Here is a 20,987-nt window from a genome sequence, read left to right as displayed (position 1 = left end):
CTCTCGTGCCTTTGAATCATTTAACCCTATACATACTGTGGTAGGAGAAATCCAATATTGGCCGTTTCTAATCTCTTAAATTAATATTTAAAGCAGGTTGAGCTTTGCAGACTAAGGACGCTATCCGCTCTGTACTATTTCCAGAAAAGGTGTTTGAAATCTTTATTCAGATTTCTTCCCAGTTATTCATTCCTTGATCCGTGCTTACAGTGCGCCGCTCTGCACCTTATTGTCCGAACTGCACACTGGTATAATTATTGGAATTACTGGTATTATAATTTTAAATTCTAACTACAACATTCATTTGAACGGAATATGAGAAGGTACCGTAAGTTGACCAGACCACGCACTAGAAAGTGAAGGGACGACGACGTTTCGGTACCGTAAATTTAGTAATGTTCCAAGGTGTACATCATTCCAACGAGTCCTTGATGCTTACCGCTGGTTATCTCTGATAACGAACCACTTTTGTGCTCTGGACTGGTCAAGGCTGTACAATGACTTAAGGCTTATCGCAAGATATTGCATCCTCTCAATTTCCATTAAACTGAGAAGGTACACTCCTGCTAGGTACCAAGTTATAAATCGGTGTGGACCATGTTATATTTTAATGGCATTACCTTTTTTTTTTTTCGAATAAACTACCACCCAATATTTTTTTTCCCAAATACTGTACTATGATGTACAGCATTGAAGAGATTCACACTTCATTTTGGTTTTTAATGTGTTGTCTCTTAAGGTTATGCATTGTAGATGGTATTTTTTATAATGATTCTTAAATATGGAGTGAGAGTGAACTGTAAAGTATGGTGAGAGATAATGAGGGGTCACAAACATCACGCCAGTGTTATCAGTGAGTGGTGCAGGCAGACAGCTACTCCCTACCCGTAGTCCACTGCTGGTACAGCCGCTAGCGTCGCTCTCCACCCACAGGTCAGTAGTTAACATTCTCATATCATGAGCATTTTCCTGGCAGTAGGCTCTACGTCCTTACGCCACCTTCCTTAAATTAGTTGCATTGGAGCACACTCAAATAAAATTGCTTTGCAAACACATTCTCTAATAATTGTAATAAATGAAGATGTTATACGTATTGTCATACGATGCTCCAAACAAGAAAACTACGTTTAGGTGTAGCGGATGTAAATTACTTAAGAACATAAGAACAAAGGTAACTGCAGAAGGCCTATTGGCCCATACGAGGCAGCTCCTATTTATAACTATCCACTCGTATAACATGTCGAACCCACGTTTGAAAGAATCGAGGGACCCCACCTCGTTATGCGGTAATTGGTTCTACAAATCCACAACCCTGTTGCCGAACCAGTATTTACCCAATTACACACACAAATCACAATTGCGTAATGCATCAAATGAACAAATCTTAATTCAACGTTGAATTAACGTTACTCCTGCATGTTGTGCCCAGGGGGTTGCGTCGGTGGAAGGCTTGCAGTCACCTGCATACACTACTTAAACCTAGCAAACGTCCCATATAAAAGCAATTGTCTAAAGTTCCGTATACGGCGATTTATCAGATCAGATTTTATGAAGTTAATACTGACGAAGTTATCTGCAAGTAAATCACACCTTGGTATTTCTCTACATAGTCGGCAGCTGTACCTTCTGCTGGAAGCTGTGTCTAGTAGACACACGAACATTGATCGGTCAGCTTTGCTCTGGTCTGCTCGCTAGTGTCACATTCGCTTCCATATAAGGGGCTCCCGCTGCCTTGCCGCACGGTCGAGCCCTGGGCTTCTCCCGGGCTGTGGTTGTCCTCTCCCGTAGCATCTGACTTCATGCTTGTGATACATCTGTACCTTCTGCTTAATTCAACCAAGTGTTGGTTTTACCCTTTGAGGTCTATGCTGACAGTTTTACATTAGTCAGAAACAGAGCTTAAGAAAGGAAGATGCCTGAAGCGCTTAATTCAGCAGATACAGCTCTCTTGCACAAGGAAAGGAGTAAAGCATTGTCTAAGAATCATAGACCAGACGCACTAACGTCCCATATAAAAGTTCTTGAGTGATCAGTAGTCAGAGCTCCGGGTTTATGGAGACCAATGACCCCCATAACCAAGGTCAACATGTATTTATAGCGGAATGACCATACCCTTCGCAGCTACTCGACCACTATGACAAATATCACTGATGCATTAGAGGAAAATCAAGGCAGATGTGGTATATACGGACTTTACAAAAGCATTTGATAAATATGATCATGGAGTTATAGCACACAAACCGAGGTAAATACAAATAATAGGTTACGTAGGCCGATGGATACTTTTTTTTTTTTTTGTTAAACAGTTTCAAAGAGTAACAGTCAGTCAATTAAAATCGAAGTCCAAACACAATGAAAAGCTCAGGACAGTCTTTGCACCAATGTTTTGCCTTATTCTTATATCATATATAGAGAAAAATACAAGTCACAGCTTTGTGTCATCTTTTGCAGATGACAAAAATTAGCATGAGAATTCTTCCGTAGAAGACATTGAAATCCTACAAATAAATTGTATTAATAAAACTTTTGATTGGGCATCCATTGATGTTGAACAGTGATAAATTCCTGGTGTATTTTGGTATGGTAAAAATGAAGGACCCAAGTCAATCAAATCTGCCCGTAGTAGGAAACCAACATGTAAAGGATCTAGGAATAATGATGTCTGACGTTTAGGGAGCATAACCAAGCAAATATTGCGTCAGCCAGAAAAAGTGATAGGATGGATTACGAGAACCTTCAAATCCAGGGATCTCATCATAATGGTTGTACTATTCAAATCACTTGTGTTGTCCCGTCTAGAGGCTCGATACTACCTTTCCACCTTCAGACCAGGTGAGATTGCTGAAACAGAGGGAGTACAGAGAATATATGGCATAAATAGACATAATAAAGTCCCTAAATTATTGAGATCGCCTCCAAGCTCTAAAAATATACTTTCTAGACACGAGACGAGAAAGGTATAACATAATATACACGTGGAAAATACCTAAATCTACACGGTAAAATAACAACATACTGGAGTAAATGACACGGAAGGAAATGCAGAACAGAGCTGAAGAACAATTCAATTTCAATTTTTTATTTATATTATGCACCCCCGTACCCATCCCGTGGGCGGTGGTGTAAGGGTTATAGAGGCACATAATCAGTTCAGGAACTGAACCCCTTGGGGTGCCATAAACAATCGGTAAACACTGATCATCAGAGGTCCACGGTTATTCAGTATCCTACCAGCAAATATAAGAAATATTTCTGAAACCAAATTGATAAGTCTTCGAGATAAAGCTGTATAGTTTTCCGCAAGAATGGATTTTTTTAATGGTGCCGCCGGAGGTGGGTAGTTTATTTTAAATTAAACTCGTCCCTCGGGGCAAAATTTATTGGGCAGCGCCACTCATCTTGTGAGTGGACATACCGCCATAGCAGCATGTACAACACTCCCCAATAGGAAGAAAACCCGCTGGGTTGTTCATCCTGTCACTTGTTTATTGTGCACTCCATACTCATCCTGTGAGCGCAAGAAGTCCCAGACCAACCGGGCTAAGGTGGATAAGTGGGCCTGCGGGCCGCTCCAAGGAACAGCCTGTAGGTAGGCAGTTCAATGGGTTGATAACCCTAAGGATGAAAAAAACATTGTCTTACAGTGTGGCTTGTTGAGCTTTAAAGCTGTTGCCCCTTGTATTACATTTAACCTTTTAAAGAAGTTATCTGAAACAATCTCCTCCAAATAGTTTGGTATTTTAAGTCGTGATGAGATCTGCCCTGTCATGTCTATTGTTTTCAATGCTGTTAGTTGTAACTAGCGTCAAACATTGTTATTTGCTTAGCTAAACGAACTAGAGGGTTCAGTTCCTGAACCAATTATGTGCCTCTGGAATCCTTTACACCACCGCCCACGGGATGAGTATGGGGTGCATAATAAAGAAAGAAATTGAATTGAATTAGTCCCGTGGCCCTCAACCGTTCTTGATATTAGAGTCGACTTAGGATTGATGGAAGATTAAACCACCACAAGAGGTGGCGCGGACATGAGTAGCCCCGCAGGTGGTAAATGATTGGAGTGAATGTGGTCTTTAGTTGCTGTACATCTTGAAGTCGTGTAACATCTTGAAGGGCCTCAGAGTCGACTTAGCTCTGAGATGATTTTTGTAGCTGAACTTTCTCCAACGCAGCTATGTTCTTCTGAAGATGGTCTTCATGCTTGGATATAATAATACAGTAGGTCTATTTATTGTGGCCTTATAACAATTTAAGATACTGTATCAATTGTTTATATAACTAATATATATTTTGTATAAATAAATATTCTAGCTTTATTGTAATTGCATTAATATTATAGACAGGTAACTTGAAGATAAACTTAAATTTCCCTAAGTATTGTTAACAATAATATTATGTTTCCAGTAATAACATTTCAATTGCTTGACATATGAGTACAGTATGTGTCATTGAATATATTTAATAATTAGTCACGAGTTGCCGGTGAAAAACTGATTATATAATAGCTCCCTGTGATAAGGACCGACAGGTTGTAAACAGTCATGGCCCGACCAGCTGACGGCGACTGTGTTCCGGACCTCAGGAAGGAACGTTCAAATTGTTCCTTCAATAAGGAAGAACTTACAAATCTTCTCGATAATGGGAAGGAGAAGACTTTAACTCGCCGGAAAATAGGTAAGTGTTGTATGGTCGGCAACGGAAAGTAATAAGTAGAGACGTTTTTATTTTTTTTTCATTTTTATTAAAAAACTTAGGGTAGCAGCACATTGCTGTGTATACCTATTCTATATGAAGGATTACACAGTGTAGATAAAAAACTAGCTACAGGTTCATCTAATATTCCCATCTCACAGGATGGTTAGTCATACATGGAATCAGGGGAGAAAATACCAGCCTTAATACAATGTAACAAGAGAACAGTACATAGTAGAACAACATGAACATCATAACAGCATGAACAAGCCACAGGCGCGGCGCCATACAGGCGGCACTAGACAATGGAAAAGTTACACCTCTAGAAGTTCTAGAAGAGGATAGAATTAAAGATAAATGCAGTGCAGTATGTTAAAAATATGATTTTTTTTTACTTCTAGAGAAACAGCCATATCATAGTGTAGTTCTTTACTGTAATCCAGTGTAAGTGGGATAATTAATTTTGTTGGGGACAGGAAGCATGGTGTACTGTACTGTATATACATATACTTTAGGCTTGTATTGAAAGTCCTAAGGTCGAACTACTTACCCTCCCCAGGATGCAACACCACAACAGTTGTCTAATTTCATTGTACCTATTTACTGCTAGGTGAACAGAGGCATTAGGTGAAAGGAAACGTGCCAACTATTTCTGTCCTGCCCAAGATTCGAACCGTGATCTCGATTGTGAGTCGAAAACAAAGCTAACTGTACACTTTGAGACGTCAGTAATGTGGGTGTATACTCCTACCTTGCTCACCTTTCTCAGTCTTTCCTATTTAGCAGGTTTTCAAAGTACAGTATGTACAGAAATGGTTGGGCACATCTTTCACCTAATGCTCTTGCCCACCTAGCAGTAAATAAGTACCCATAAGTTAGTCAGCTTGTTGTGGGGTTGCATCCTGGGAAGAGTCAGGTAATTTGACCCATTGGGGGGGGGGGACCTAGATACAAGCTTAACATACTGTACTGTATGTATAAACTGGGTACTTATCTCCCCATCACAATGAATCTAGTCAAAATTTGTAATTCTAGTTTCAAGGTTATATAAAGTTAAAAAAAATTTAATACAGTATGCTGTATTACATTTCAAACTTTGTACAGTATTAGTAAATGCCTTCTATCTAGTAAATTGGTAGAGATCACCACAAATTCGGCTTCCATAACCAGCATGTTAATTACCTTTCAGAGAACCTCTTCCTTTCGGATCCAGAATTTCTTGATCCAATTCGTCCAGAATACTTGAGCCATGAAGACCGGTATGCAAATGAATTGCGTAAAGCATGTCACATGATTCGAAGTATTAATGAAAATGAGGAGGTCCAGCAAGTTGTTGGACAAATGGAAGGAATCAGGTAAGAGAAATTAATAGTTTTAAAAATTTGTTATTCTTGAAGTACAGTATTCACCACTGATGGCTATGCCTCTGAGCCATGTCTTTTTTCTATAAAAAATATATTAATTTAACAAAATATTTTAGAACCATCTTAACCACCTGTCTCCTTTCCCTCAAGACTGAAAATTTCAAATAATGACTTCATGTACTGTGTATATGTAATATTTTATAGCTCAAATGTTCTCTTATTGAATAAGGCAGCACTACCTTTGCAAATTAGAGGACAGTACTGTGTAGATGATGAGTCACAACAACGTGGCTGAAGAATGTTGACCAAACCACACACTAGAAGATGAAAAGATGACGACGTTTCAGTCTGTCCTGGACCATTATAAAGTCAACTTGATAATGGTCCAGGACGGGCTGAAATGTCGTTGTCTTTTCATCTTCTAGTGTGTACTGCAGTTTGGTCAACAGGACAGTACTGTATTTGAAAAGATACTAATTTAATTAACAAGAAATAGATAAGGGTAATTTCTTATTCATTCCTGATCTTAAAAACATTGCCTCATTACAATAGTTGCCTCAACAGTTTGACTATTAAGTGCCTCAATATTTTGCTTCATTACCTTTGGATACCTAATTTCCATAAAGTACTTCCTTGTTTGTGTTGTGCACCTATGCTCTCTGATGGGTGTTTTGATTTTTGGATAATCTCTTAACCCCCAAACTCTCCTCAGCAGAGAGTCGTATTCTTGTAGGTCTCAAGAGGCCTGTTGCATCTTTTTTTTTTTTATACTCTATTGTGATGTGATATTGATTAAAATTACCCTAGTATGAGAGTTAAGTCTTCCTCCAATAGGGATTTGGAGGAAGAGTGATGGGAAGCCTTCGGTGTTAGGTCCTCAAATGTTAGTAACACATTTAATCTATCGGCACATAATACAGTAAATCCAGTGGCATATGTGAAGGGTGGGGGGAGGGAGGGGGCAGATGTTTAAAAGTATCTTTAGTTTCACATGGGGTAAGCTAGAGAGATCTAGGCAAAAGGCAAGCAGCAGCAGCTTCTGTTACCCACCACCACCTGTATCCTGTGATCATTACAACACCCTATAATCACTGCAACCTATGTAGCCATTACAGGACCCTGTAATTATTGCACCTCTATACGTTTTTTAATTCTGAGATGTGCCAGCCTGGTGATGTGTTTTGAATGACTGAACAAAATATATTTAGTTATTTTAAAATGTTTAATGTTTCAGGTTTTGTTATGTAGTTTTGAATAGATGAAGCTGCTGACATCAATGATTAAATATTTAAGAGAAGATTCTAAATGTTATCACTAATTTGGTGGTGGAAATGTGATGTATAGAATACTCTCTTACCAGTGTTCATTGACATTAAAATGTATTATCGTTGAGTTAATATCTGTAAATGAAATAAGAATTTACCTTATTGTATTTTGCAGAACTCTGATGGGGCTCAGGACTAGGTGTGGCACTTACTAAAGATGGAAACCCCCTTGCTTTGCACTTTGTCATGTTTCTCCCAGCAATCTTGGGTCAGGGTACTGTTGACCAACAAGGAGAGTGGATGACACGTGCATGGGCTGGACAAATCATTGGTACTTATGCCCAAGTGAGTGCTACACCCCTTTGTTTCCTTCCATCCTCGAATAATTTACATGATCTAATTTAATTTAAAAAAAGACTGTATAACCAGAGCATTTTTTGTATTTCAAATTTTATAAATTAACAAGGTTTTATAAAATAATGCTACATATCTTAGTTTTGTAGTTACAATTCAAGATAAGAATCTACGTAAATAGAAGGTTGACAGTAACACATTAACCAGTTCTGGGCTATGCATGCTAGAAAAGTATGTATTGTACTGTATTGCCTTGTGATAATTTCTGCCAATTACAGGGAAAAACCACACAGGTTCACTCCATTCCAAAGTTTACCCTCCTCTAGAGTATAGTATCTGTCTGGTCATAGTGAACAGGTGCTACTACACAGCTGATGGATCACAACATGGCAGCAACTTTGGAATTTTATTCATGTTGAAGCACAGATTTTATTTATTTATGTGTATAAGTGACAGGATTAAAGACAAACATTTTCTTAATAAAGTTTCTGTAGATGAGGAAGATGACTGGTCCTCCCATGTTGAATGTGGTGAACCCAGGTACTGTATGATGAAGTGGCTGACAGGTAAAGTTCACTCCAGTGAAGAGATCTGCATTGAGAAAATGGATGATGAATTTTGTAAAAAGGTTATACTGTATATGCATTGGTGGGTTGTGAAAAATATGCCTGAGTATGCAAATGACACTGTTAAGGTCTTTGATGAAGCTGAAATATGAATATTACAGCCCATCCTCCTAAAATGAAAATACTTACAGTAACCATTTGGTCGAAAGTACTAATATATAGTGATGGATCACCAGAAAGTAACTCTTGTAGTACTGTACAGGTACTGAAGTACGACAAACCAGAATCTTTTTTTTAATGGCAACATAAATACAAGACCTAATCTAACCTAACCTCACCTAGCAATCCTAGACTTAATACACACTATTCCTAGGCCTAATATATTTGTGTTATTCAGTACTAGGCCTTAGGAATATTTAGATTTGTTTTTTTTCGCTGTAATTTATCCAAACTCTCTAAAATTAATAGTACATAAAGTGGTTTACTGGTGGTCCATCAATCTATATTGGTACTTTTGACCAAATAGTTACTATAAGTACAGAACTATCAATTCAGGAGGATGGGTTGGAATATTAATACTGTAATAAAATTAGTAATTTATTTAACATAAAATTGGCAGTACAGTACTATAGTAACAAAATATTATTTTTACATACCATTTTAAACATTGTTCTGTGGCATTTTTTGTCTTACAAGCAAAAGGATCAATAACTTTGCTGTAAAATTCTGGCTTGCTCTACAGATAGGCAAAAATTCTGTATATTTATTAACTCATTATATTCATAGGTTTTCCATGCATTTGTATCATTTAAAAATGGAAGATATGCCTAACTCATAAGCTTTTCATATATATACCTGCATTTCAGTTTGGGGAGGGGGGGAGGTAATACTGTAAATCCAAATACAGTAAATGAGTGCAGCATCAAATCACCTCTGAACTTTAATCAAGTTTCTTAAGTTGTGTTGACATGGGGCCAGATTCACGAAAGCACTCACACAAGCACTTACGAACCTGTACATCTTTTCTCAATCTTTGGCGGCTTGTTTCCAATTATTAAACAGCTAATGAGCTCCGAAGCACCAGGAGGCTGCTTATAACAATAACAACAGATTGAATGGGAAGTTTTCATGCTTGTAAACTGTTTAATAAATGTAACTAAAGCCGTCAAAGATTGAGGGAAGATTACACGTTCGTAAGTGCTTGCGTAAGTGCTTTCATGAATCGGGCTCCTGGACAATAGGTACACACGTTGATACCTGTCTCTTTCAAAACAAAATCTAGCAGATTTAAAAAAAAAGTTTATGCAGTACCATTATTAATTTATTATATTAATCTGAAATGTCACTTGCCAACATTCAAGTACAGTAAAATGATAATGAGACTAATAGTCTATGAAAACTATTAATTAGACTATTAGACTAATAGTCTAATAGTCTTTTCCCTAGGGAAAAGCCCCTAGGAAAAAGCATTTTTATTGAATACAGTACTATGATTTTTTTGGTATAATTAGTGTAATTCTCAAATTTCCTGTAATTTAAAAGGTGTTATAAGCATGTATTAAATACTTGATTTACTTCTTCCGCACTCCATAAAAGAGGCAAATGGGATAATGATTGAATATTTTTTTATAAATTATCATACTTGTACTGAATTATGGACACTTTTAGACAGAACTGGGTCATGGAACCTTCCTTAGAGGCCTCGAGACAACTGCTACATATGATCCAAAAACCCAAGAATTCATTTTGCACTCTCCCACCATCACAGCAACCAAATGGTGGCCTGGAGGATGTAAGTCTTTATCTGTATAACGTATATTTTTCTTTACTAACGAGGAATGTGCATTGCGGTTTTGTTTGTTAAAATAGTTATTATTCTTTAAGCTTAATCACTTGAGTTCTGGATAAGGTAAAGTGGTGATGGAAAAGAAGTTTTGGTGTTTTGTAAGCATGTATGGAATTGTGTGACACTAATGTGGACAAGTGAAACATGGGTGTGCTGTTGTACAATAATTAAAATGTTATTAAGCTGCAAGCATATTCAGAATGTAAACATCCAACTCATTAACTGTATTCCAAGTCCATATTTTAGTGTATGTTACCATCTCGACTCACTGTAGAAATGTGTTGAGGACGTAGTTGTGTTTGGAGTGAGTGAGATCTAGCTCTAGAGCCTCGCATCATACGTATTGTTACTGTACATTTATACCTCTCAACATTCCATTCACCTGGGCTCTAGGAGTCTCGAACCTTGGACCCCACATGTGTGAAGCTGAAGCTTTATCGACTGGGCTATGAGTAGTCTTAATAAGGAGAGTTTCCTTATTCTCTTCGAAGATATTCCTAAAGGAGAACTTCGGCTTCACACGCGTCGGGTCCATGGTTCGAGTGTCCTAGAGCCTAGGTGAATGGAATTTTTATTACTGTACCATGGAAGTGTTGATGACAATTTATACCTCTCAACATTACAGTGCTGTATTATATTTGTTCATAAAGCTATGAATAGTGAGTGCTTTGGCCATCTTTGTCTTTGGTTCATTCCACTGAATTATCACTTTCTGCATATAAGTAATTCCTTAAACTTCTCTGGCCCATCTGTATCACTAGAATGCTAATGTATTAGAGGGTTGCTGATGGAAATTTATATCAAGTTTTTTTTTACTAACAAACTGCTTTTCTTCAGTGGGTAAGACAGGTCAACTATGCTGTGGTTATGGCTCAGCTCTACACTAAAGGACAGTGTCATGGTATCCATGCCTTTATTGTCCAGCTCCGAGATGAAGAAACTCATCAGAGTATGCCAGGTAGGTCGTATTATTGGATATTTTGTGAAATTAGCAATTGGTTTATGGAGTTCAATGTTTTCATGTGTATTATTAGTAATGAGCCTGAACAAAGATGTATACATGACCTAAGTGAGTAATGTATGAGGCGCAGTTATGACAGTAATTTAGGGAATGTTTTATGGCTCTTTTAATGTAAAATGAGTTTACAGTATTTATACTAATTTTATGAACAGCAGCAGAGGGATTTTTGTTATGATAACCTGGATTATTTTATGTCCTACTTTCAAAATTTTAGAACATTACCCTATTGACCGAGAGTAATTCAGTGTTGCTTCATGGGTCTAATCTTGTACAGCCTCTTTCATTTTAAATATACGTGGTAGACATTTGCCTCTTTGTATATTCTGTATAAGAAACAGTGGATTGTTTTAGGTGTCACTGTTGGAGAGATTGGTCCAAGGCTGGGAATGAACACGAATGATAATGGTTTCTTGAAATTTGACCATTGCCGCATTCCTCGTATGAACCTGCTCATGAAACATGCGCAGGTTTTAGAGGTGAGTCAAACCATATTTTAAATAGGATTGTTTTCTAATACAAGTAGATTAAAACTTGAGTTGAGATTATTATGACCTTAATTAATTATACACAGTACTATTAAATTTGATAATTAAGTTATTCTCGGAGCATAGTTAAGTTTTTAATCCTTCCATAGAATATACTCGCATGAATGTTTCAAAACAGGATGGAACATATGTGAAGCCAGCTAGTGACAAGCTTGCTTACTGGCACAATGGTATTTGTGAGGGTTGCCATTTGCTTCGATTCATACCGACAGCTGCAGCGTGCAGTGACCATAGCAACACGTTACTCTGCTGTTCGTCATCAATCTGAGTTGGTCCCAGGGTAAGATGATACTTTCTATTATAGCTTTGAATCTGAGATATCCTGCATTTCTGCAATTTGATTCATGATTTCTAATATTGAAGGGTAATTTAAATATAAATTTGATTGGATAAAATGGGTGCATATATGTTGGTTCAGACTAAATGGAGGATATAAAATATAGTACAGTATATATGTTTCTCATAGTATCAGAAATTCAAAGACATAGTTTTAAGAAAATAATAAAATAGACATGTGCCAAATTTCTCTTAGCCAAAAGATCATTACTCGCCCCCGTCTTCTCGAGTTTCCATAACAGATAGAAAATGGTGCACTAAAGCACCCGAGCCTAACCTAACTGATAACCCCTGCATAGAAAATGTGAATGTTTTTGAGCCGCTATGATTTATTCATCATAATTTGTCTGTCTGGAATTTGACATAAAAATTTGATGCATTATTCAAGAGAACAGGTTTACATCAAATGTACGTACATCAAAGTATTGAATCTTATACCTATACACACAGAGTATTATAAATTGGTGGAGCTAACCTCCGTTGTGGTGTGTGAGATAAACAATAAGTCCAAAATTTAAACTACTGAGAGCTATGGCAGGAGAGCTTCCTTCCTCTCTTTTTACAATAATAATTTTTGTTTAGAAACCACAAGGATGAATAATACCGACATTCTTAAAGATGAAAGTGTATGAGAAATAATAAAAAGGGGTTCAATATAGTGTAGATGTAGTGTATGGGGGAATTAACAAAAAGCCTGAGAGAGAGATGTGAAAGGAATTTAACAAGTTTGAGAAGTACGTTAGAATTACATTTACATATTTTAATTATCAAGGATATTTATGAAACTTAATTAAGCAAACATGCAGCAATTTTTAGAATAGCTTGTTCTTCAACATTATTGTTGAATGAGAATGTTTAGGAATACTGTATAAATAATTTTAGATTAATTGAAATTTTGAACAAATTTAGCTTTCACTTAAACCTTAACATTTCATACAATTCTCCCTTCTAGGCAACCAGAACCTCAGATTCTTGATTATCAAACTCAACAGTATAAGCTGTTGCCACAGATTGCCACTATATTTGGTATACATTTTGCTACAAAAGATGTTTGGGACACTTACAATGAAGTTACGGGAGATATCCACGATGGCAACCTGGATCTTCTGCCTGAGGTAGGTATTGCATTTACTTTCCTTATAGATACCCTTGTTTCAGTCTAGTTTGTACAAATTCTGGAATTTGATTATATATCCTTAGTTTGAATCCAAATATTTTTATAGATTTGTGTGAAATGCTTTCACTGCACATCATTGGGTGTTTTCCAGTATTCTTTTTAGATAACATCCATATTTCATTGTTATTACTGTATAATGACCAGTGACCAGAGCTCTTGCTCTGCTAAATTGTTCATGCTCTCATTTTTTATTTATCTTGCAGATACATGCTTTATCATGTGGCCTTAAAGCTCTGAGTTCTAGTGATGCTGCCTCAGGAATAGAAGTTTGCCGTCTTGCCTGTGGAGGACATGGTTACCTAGCATCTTCAAATCTGCCACGAATCTACACAACCACTACTGCTGCCATTACTTATGAGGGGGAAAATACAGTCATGTGGCTACAAGTGGCTCGGTTAGAACAAATTTAATATTGTATTTACAAAATCTTTCTCTATTAATTTTCAAATACTTTCATGTTTCATAAAGTAATAGTAATATAAAAAATCTAGCATGATTGAGACAGCATATGCCAAATTTTGTTTTGCTGACTTCTAAATGAAAGTTCACTCACAATTTTAGGATGGAATTTTGTTCCTTGTCAAACAAGACTGCCTTTAGTTGGTTTCAGCGCTCTAATATCCCTGCAGCCCAGTGTCTGACTAGATCTCCAGGTTGATGGTTTGTTCAACCAGGCTGTTGGACACTGTTGCACAGAGTCTGATGTATGAATTCTCAGATCAGAGGGTGAGACTTCCATTGGGAAAAAGTTTACATTTTGGAGGTTTCCTGTGTCTTCTATAGTTTCTATTCTCATGAAAATTTTTGTCATCTGCATGGGATGATATGGTACAGATATGATATTTGTTTGGATTGTCTGTGTCAGCTGCAAGAATGAGGAAGAGCTTTGAGACATTCCCAATATTTTAGGTGCTTTATCATGTCTTGTCTGCCATACTGTATATGTTCTTTGTGTTCCCACTTTTGGGAAATCTGCTTTGAATGGGAAAGTGACTACTGAGCAGCAGTGGTAGCTCGTGGTAGCTCGTGGAAAGATAGAATGGAGAGAATGAATCACTTCAAGCTTCAAACAGGATAATTAATAATGATTAAAAGAATAATTAAGAGTAATTAAAGAAGGAAATAATTAAATGATAAACACACCTTATATGTACTGTAGACCTGTCGGGGTCATCATTGTCAGGTTTGTGGTGGTATAGATTGCTGAAATAGTGATGTTAATATTACTTGAAAAGAAAATCGGTGCGTTGGCTCCGCAACGTAGCAAAATGGTTTATTGCTTACATGCACAGAAAAATCACATTAACATGATATATCAAAGAACAAACCCACATGAGCCTTGATGAGGGTTCGAACCAATGCAACGAATGTTCCTAGACGAGTTCTAGTCAACTGTACCACGACATGGTAAAAGAATTGCAACCAAGAGTGCTACTGCACTCACGAGGGCTCCCCATGGGTGAGTACGTGGGGGAATTGTAATGCTAAAGAAGTAGCATTAATAAAGTACAGTACAGTATTTGTATTGAAGTACAGTATTAGTATTGCCTGCCATTTTTAATATGTTGTTTATTGAATTAAGAAATGGAGTCTGGTAGAATAGTTTTTTAATCATAATGTTTCCACAGAATATACTACGACCTTAAGACCACATTCAGTACTTCCAATGGTAATTGAATGTGGTCTTGTCAGTTATCTAGAATGTCGTAGGTATCATCAGTGTCAGATAACGGAGACTACCGTACTGTATTATTAAAACATTTTACCAATTCCTTTGAGCCACTTGTTGACAAGATCATTTAAAAAATCTTGTGCTCTTGCCCTTCAAGGTATCTTATTAAGTCATACCGTGAAGCTCGTCGAGGTCAACCTTTGCAGCATTCTGTGTCCTACCTCACCACCCAACCTACATCCACCCACAGCACCTCTGAATACACTAATGCAGGTACTTGCAATCCTTGTTTCTCTTTATATTTTTATATCTAGATTTGTCCTTTCATTTAGGATTGTGTCATCATGTTAAAACCCACTTCTGTTTAGGATTGTGAGTGCAATGCAATATGTGTTAAAAAGCACTTTATATTTATCCATTATAGCCAGGAACTGTATATAAATTTATGGATAAAATGTATTTTATGTAATACCCAAAAATGCTTCCTAAAAATTAAGTACAAGTACTGCATCTCTAAATCCCTTACAGCAGCAATTCTCAACCAGAGTATCGGAGAACCCCAAGGTACCTCTGGGTTCCATAAGTGATAGGGATAAATAGGCTAATTCTAATCATATGCAAATGTATTTGTGATTAATTTTTTTGTTTAATTATTCTCATTTACAGTAACAGTATCAAGGGCAAAGACAGAAATTGTCTCCTTTCAATTGATAAAGAAATCAGTGTGTGTATATATATATAAAATACAACCAGGAATTATTTCAAGGGTACAAAGGTTGAGAAATGCTGTCGTCTAGTCTTCAGTGAACTTTGTCTTTCAAAAACTTACTGTGTCTGTGCAATATCGGGAGAATGTCTTTGTGTATTGGCTAGAAAGCTTGAAGATTTTGTATGGTGGTGGAAGTTAGATCCCAATTGTTATTGGGTCACGTAGCCTCCTGGTAGTAGGTTTTAAACCTGTTTTAAAAATCGATAGCTAAATGGGGGGACTGGGGAAGAGGGAGTTTGCTAAAGTGATACCTCAAAAGTGAATTAGCATTCCTGCTCCAAAAATCTATGCTTTGGAATACATTTTTGTATCATGGTAATTACCCAGCAGTCTGCATTTATTGTATTGTATTTTGTGAATTAAAAATGGCAGAAGTACAGTATACGTATTGTACAAGCATAGTACTGTATTTAGGTACAGTAGATATTTTTCTGAAGTGCAAGTACAGTAAATAAATTTCAATATCACAAGGTCTCTGGAATACTAACTTTTTTTTTTTAATAATTATACTGTCTGTGCTACTCTGTGCACAAATTTTCAGGAACACATACTTCACACAGATTGAGTACTGCTTTTACAGTATTTGTGAATATAAGGCTGTGATCTAGAAATCTTTTATAAGTTCAAAGCTTTTATATATCTTTTTGACCAGTTTTTAAATATCCTTTTTGGCAGATCTGGTGGAGGCTTATAAAAAAGCTGTGTCGTCCATGGTATCAGAGACTGCTGCCAGACTCCAGCAGTATTGTGATATGGGACGACCTTTTGAACATGCCTGGAATAGCTGCTCTGTTCTGTTGGTGAAATGTGCCCAGGTAAACACAAATTTGGGGTTTGTGTTGCTTTTAATATGATTCTCTCTCCATTCTGTTTTAGAGAGAGAGGGAGGGGTGGGGGAACTGATGGAGAGAGAGGGGGGAGGGACTGATGTAGAGGGAGGGAGAATGATGTAGAGAGGGGGGACTGATGTAGAGAGAGAGGGAGGACTGATGTAGAGAGAGAGGGGTGGACTGATGTAGAGAGAGAGGGGTGGACTGATGTAGAGATGTTGAGAGAAAGAGAGGGTGGGGGGGACTGTTGTAGAGACATTGAGAGAGAAGGGGGGAAATGATGTAGATATGTTGAGAGAGAAGGAAAGATAAAGGGCAGATGGGGAAAATAGGGGCTAGGGGAAGAGTGATTGGGGAAGGGGGGGAATAGAGATCCGAGCATTGCCAGACACACACACATAATATAATTTGTTTTATCATAAGTTGGTCTTCTCCAGATGTACTTTACTACTACAGCTGTATCCTCCTTTTGTATTTCATTGAAAGTAAAATACTGTATGTTAATGATAATTATTATGCTATGAGAAAGCTCCTGAAGAGAGGTACTGTGTGTGTGTATTCGCACCTAGTTGTGCTTGCGGGGGTTGAGCTCTGGCTCTTGGTCCTGCTTCTCAACAGTCAGTCAACTGATGTACAGATTCGTGTGTGTGTACTATATACTTGCAAGAACATTTAGAACTCATTTTCAGTTTTCTGTCATATAATTATTATTATTGTTTGTAAGCAAGGTTATTACTTATTATTACTGTAAAATAATAAATACTTACACATACTTGTATATGTTTAATTTAATTGTATGTTTTTTTACGCTCCTACACAGGCTCATATTCGGTACTTTACATGCGAAAAGTATGTGGCTGGTGTCACGAACACAGAATTGAGTGAAGGAGTGCGCAATATCTTGCATCGATTGTGTCGCCTCTACCTCATCTATCACATCACCCTGAATCAGGGAGATTTTCTTAGGGTTAGTACTCGTATGATTCTTTAATTAAGCCATTCATAGATGGGGGTAATTAAGGAAGTAATACAAAAATAAGTTGTTGTTGAGATAGGTCAAAAGCCTGAAGGTAACACATAGTGCAAGGAGATTGCCATTATTCTATTGAGTATATTGTAATTTCTTTTATTGCAACTACTTCTTATATATCTTTTTGTATTTGTTTGCATATGGGGTCTCATTAAATACAAATATAGTATTTCTTTAATGTTAAGCAAGTGCAAATAGTGAATTTCATTCATTTTGTTTTGCATTTTTTTTTTAGCTGAACTAAGTGTTGGAAGTTCTTCTATAGACCATTGATATCATTGACCATTGATATAGACCATTGATACTGGTTGTAAGGGAAAAGGTTTGAATCAATAATTTAGTAATCTCTGGATCTGTACTGAGGCTATCCACTGGTGAAGTGTTTGAGGAAAGGAGGCGGCATGTTTTAAAACATCTGGAAATAGGAAATTATTTCAGTAGTACAGTTTATTGTTGTCAAGTATTAATGTTTGAAATACAGTAGCCAATAGATCTAAGGTGTTAATTTAACTGATTTATTTATAATAATAATAATAATAATAATAATTTTTATTTAGGCAAAGGTACATACATAAAGTACATACATTTATTTACATAAAGATGCTTAATAAGTGTACATTACATATGTACAGTACTATAATTTGTTTCTTCGTCATCAGAGTGGATCCTTGACAGCCCATAATATTGGTACTTTGGAAGGGGAGATGTGCGATCTGTTGGCTGCCTTACGACCCGATGCTGTGTCACTTGTTGATTCTTTTGATATCCATGACCGCATTCTGGATTCGACTCTTGGATGTTGGGATGGAAATGTGTATCAAAGGTAATAATTAAAACACAATTAAGTTATGTACATTTTTTGCGTCTCGATTTTTTATTTTTAAATTTGTTCATTATTCAAAAACACTATTAGAGTAAGCTTTCATTTGGATACTAGAGAAATTGTTGAAGAAGATGTAATACAAGCTCATTTGATTATACTAGTGTCTTATAAATAATTATTTTTCAGAATGTTTGATGAAGCCCAGAAGAGTCCTCTGAACCAAACTGATGTTCCCGAAGCTTACTACAAGTATTTAAGACCACTCATGAAAGCAAACCTCTAATTCTAAAAAACCTACAATGTGCAATTTTTGTTTGCAGTACTGTAATTATCAAAATTAGTAATACTGTATTGTAAATCCATGATTACTAGATTTCTCTTTATAGTTTGTTAATACTAGATTATTATATTATTGATTAGTTTTATATAGCGGTGATGATATAGTTTATTAGGTTCTTTTTCTTTGTAAATATATATTTTTTATTAATGGTATATAGCATTTATTGAATTTGGGAAGTTGTTCTCTGTTCACTGTTCACTGTTTTCACTGTATTCACTGTTTTCTGTTCCATTCCCCGAAGGCAAAACTAGTGAACTAAGCCTCCTGTCTAAACTGTCTATTGTAAATATTCTGAAATTAAAAATATATATGAAATACAACATTGTACATAATAGCATTGTATAAGCATATATATCATTAATACAGTTAATGATGCATATGCAATGCTTCCTCTTGTTTAAATAGTATTTTTGTGTAACTTTGTAGACCGTCATACGTATATTGACGTAATGGACAATTAGATAGAATTTGGTACTATTCACTTTATAGAATCTGGGGAAAAATAAAGCTAAAAACCAAACCTAATTATTCCTAGACCTAGCATAGCATATATATGTACTATATTGGGCCATTGATGTGTGTTAGGCCTAGAATGGTTAGGTTAGGTTTCAGTACCAACAAAAATACAAAACCTTTTTCAGTTTGTCCAAATTCAGTACAGGGTAGTACCAAATTCTACTTTTTTTTTTTTTATTGTCCATTACATCAATATGATGTAATGACATTACATCAATATGATGGTCTAGATCATTACTGGAAGTACTATACTATCTAAACAGGAGGATGGGCTGGCATATGAGAAATTGAATTCAACTTGTGTTTATTTCTATTATTTCACTCGATAAAAGGAAATTTAGCGCGACATGGGGTCTTGAGTAAGATGCATTTAATTTTGTATATTATTTTATGGTGCTTGCCTGCATGTTCTGCTTTTCAGTCAGAATAACGGAGTTTATAGTTATATGCTATTGTAGCTTTTACGAATGGTAAAGTTATTGGTATATATACTGCCGATTTATATAATGCAATTTAGATGTACTGTATTCATATTACTGCTTTTTGCAGGTAGTAATGGAAATTGCTATATTGTAAAATATTGAAAAATAATAATAATAATAATACTCGGGTTTTTTTTTTACATATAAACATTGTGTTGCAAGAGTTATCAGCAGTGAACAGCAGGCTTAGGTGAATATGAAAATAAATGAAACTATTAATGAAGAATAACAGTTATTGCAACATTTCATGCTGTATAAAATAATATACTGTACTGTATAATACAAAAGAAATTATTATTCATTGTGGTAATTGTCTAAGAATAGGGTGAAGTCTTCCATTAAACATGTTTGGCATTACTGTATATATATTGCACAAATATGGTGAACAGTACATGGCCAAGTATGTCTTGGGTATGTGAAACTTTGGTATATTGGGGTTTGGTGTATGTTTCCTTTCCCTAATTAATTGCTATCTTTTCATAGTTTTAATATACTGTACCTGAAAATTCTGAATGTAAAGAGCACTTGCTAATTATTTAAGTTTCCCATTGTTGGGACAGGAAGTCTGTTAGGCTTATCAAGGCCCCCCCCCCCCTAAAGCCTGTTACTGACCTCCAGGATGAAACTTACAACAGTTCCCCAAGTTATGGTACCTATTTACCACTAGGTAAACGATGGCATCCGGTGAAAGGAAACGTGCCCAAGCATTTCTGTCCTGTTGTGGGAATCAAGCCTGTACTACAGGTAGGTGGCAATGGTACAGCTGCTTTAGGGTGTGATGCGAGGAGGATGGTTGGTTTAAAGGGGCCAATTATGTGTGCTCTTAACTTGTAATTACTAAGGAGCCTAGAACAACTCCCAGAACCCTTTTCAGGTAAACACCAGGTAAGTTATTAAACTTGTTAAACATTTGTTTTACATTATTTTTATAGAGTAGAATTGAAGAATAGTTTTTTTTTTTTTTTTTTTTTTTTTTTTTTTTTTTTTTTTTTTTTTTTTTTTTTTTTTTTTTTTTTTTGCAGGAATATTCCTGTGTGGGCCCTAAGCCTCTGGCTGGCCCACTAAGTGTTACTTGTTTCCGTTTTATTTGGGCGGAGTATGAGTATTTATGACTCGTTCATATGTGCATGTATGTTTAAAATAAAGATTATTTAAACTTGAGATGTTTTTGTACCCCTAGTCATAAATTCATGGAACTGCCTACCCACCGTAACCGTAAATATGAAAATGCTGCTGAACTTGAAAATACAGTTCAACACAATCATCAGGACTAATGGCACTCAAGTTAATTCAGGTTAGGTCTCTTGCTTTTTTATTTCTTTTGTAATCTCCAATACTATGAGCTCTTTTTTTTATCCA

General features: G+C 36.2%; 1 protein-coding gene across 1 annotated transcript; it reads left to right on the top strand.

Annotated features, from left to right (window-relative positions):
• The first annotated feature begins 824 nt into the window (after nt 1–824).
• LOC123768430 (acyl-CoA oxidase 1) lies at nt 825–20,784 on the top strand. Its single transcript, XM_069336339.1, is given in 17 exon segments — nt 825–933; nt 4,520–4,674; nt 5,882–6,047; nt 7,497–7,506; nt 7,508–7,666; nt 9,910–10,037; nt 10,933–11,045; nt 11,460–11,584; nt 11,772–11,813; nt 11,815–11,933; nt 12,942–13,104; nt 13,370–13,560; nt 14,996–15,111; nt 16,283–16,422; nt 17,258–17,404; nt 18,127–18,290; nt 18,477–20,784. Coding segments are annotated over 16 exon segments (2,013 nt in total). The 5' UTR covers nt 825–933; nt 4,520–4,541; the 3' UTR covers nt 18,574–20,784.
• Nucleotides 20,785–20,987: the final 203 nt, after the last annotated feature.

The sequence above is a fragment of the Procambarus clarkii genome, chromosome 35 (genome assembly GCF_040958095.1).
Source record: "Procambarus clarkii isolate CNS0578487 chromosome 35, FALCON_Pclarkii_2.0, whole genome shotgun sequence".
Taxonomy (NCBI): Eukaryota; Metazoa; Arthropoda; class Malacostraca; order Decapoda; family Cambaridae; genus Procambarus; species Procambarus clarkii.
Note: the sequence above shows the minus strand (reverse complement) of the source record. Positions and strands in the feature narration are given on the sequence as shown.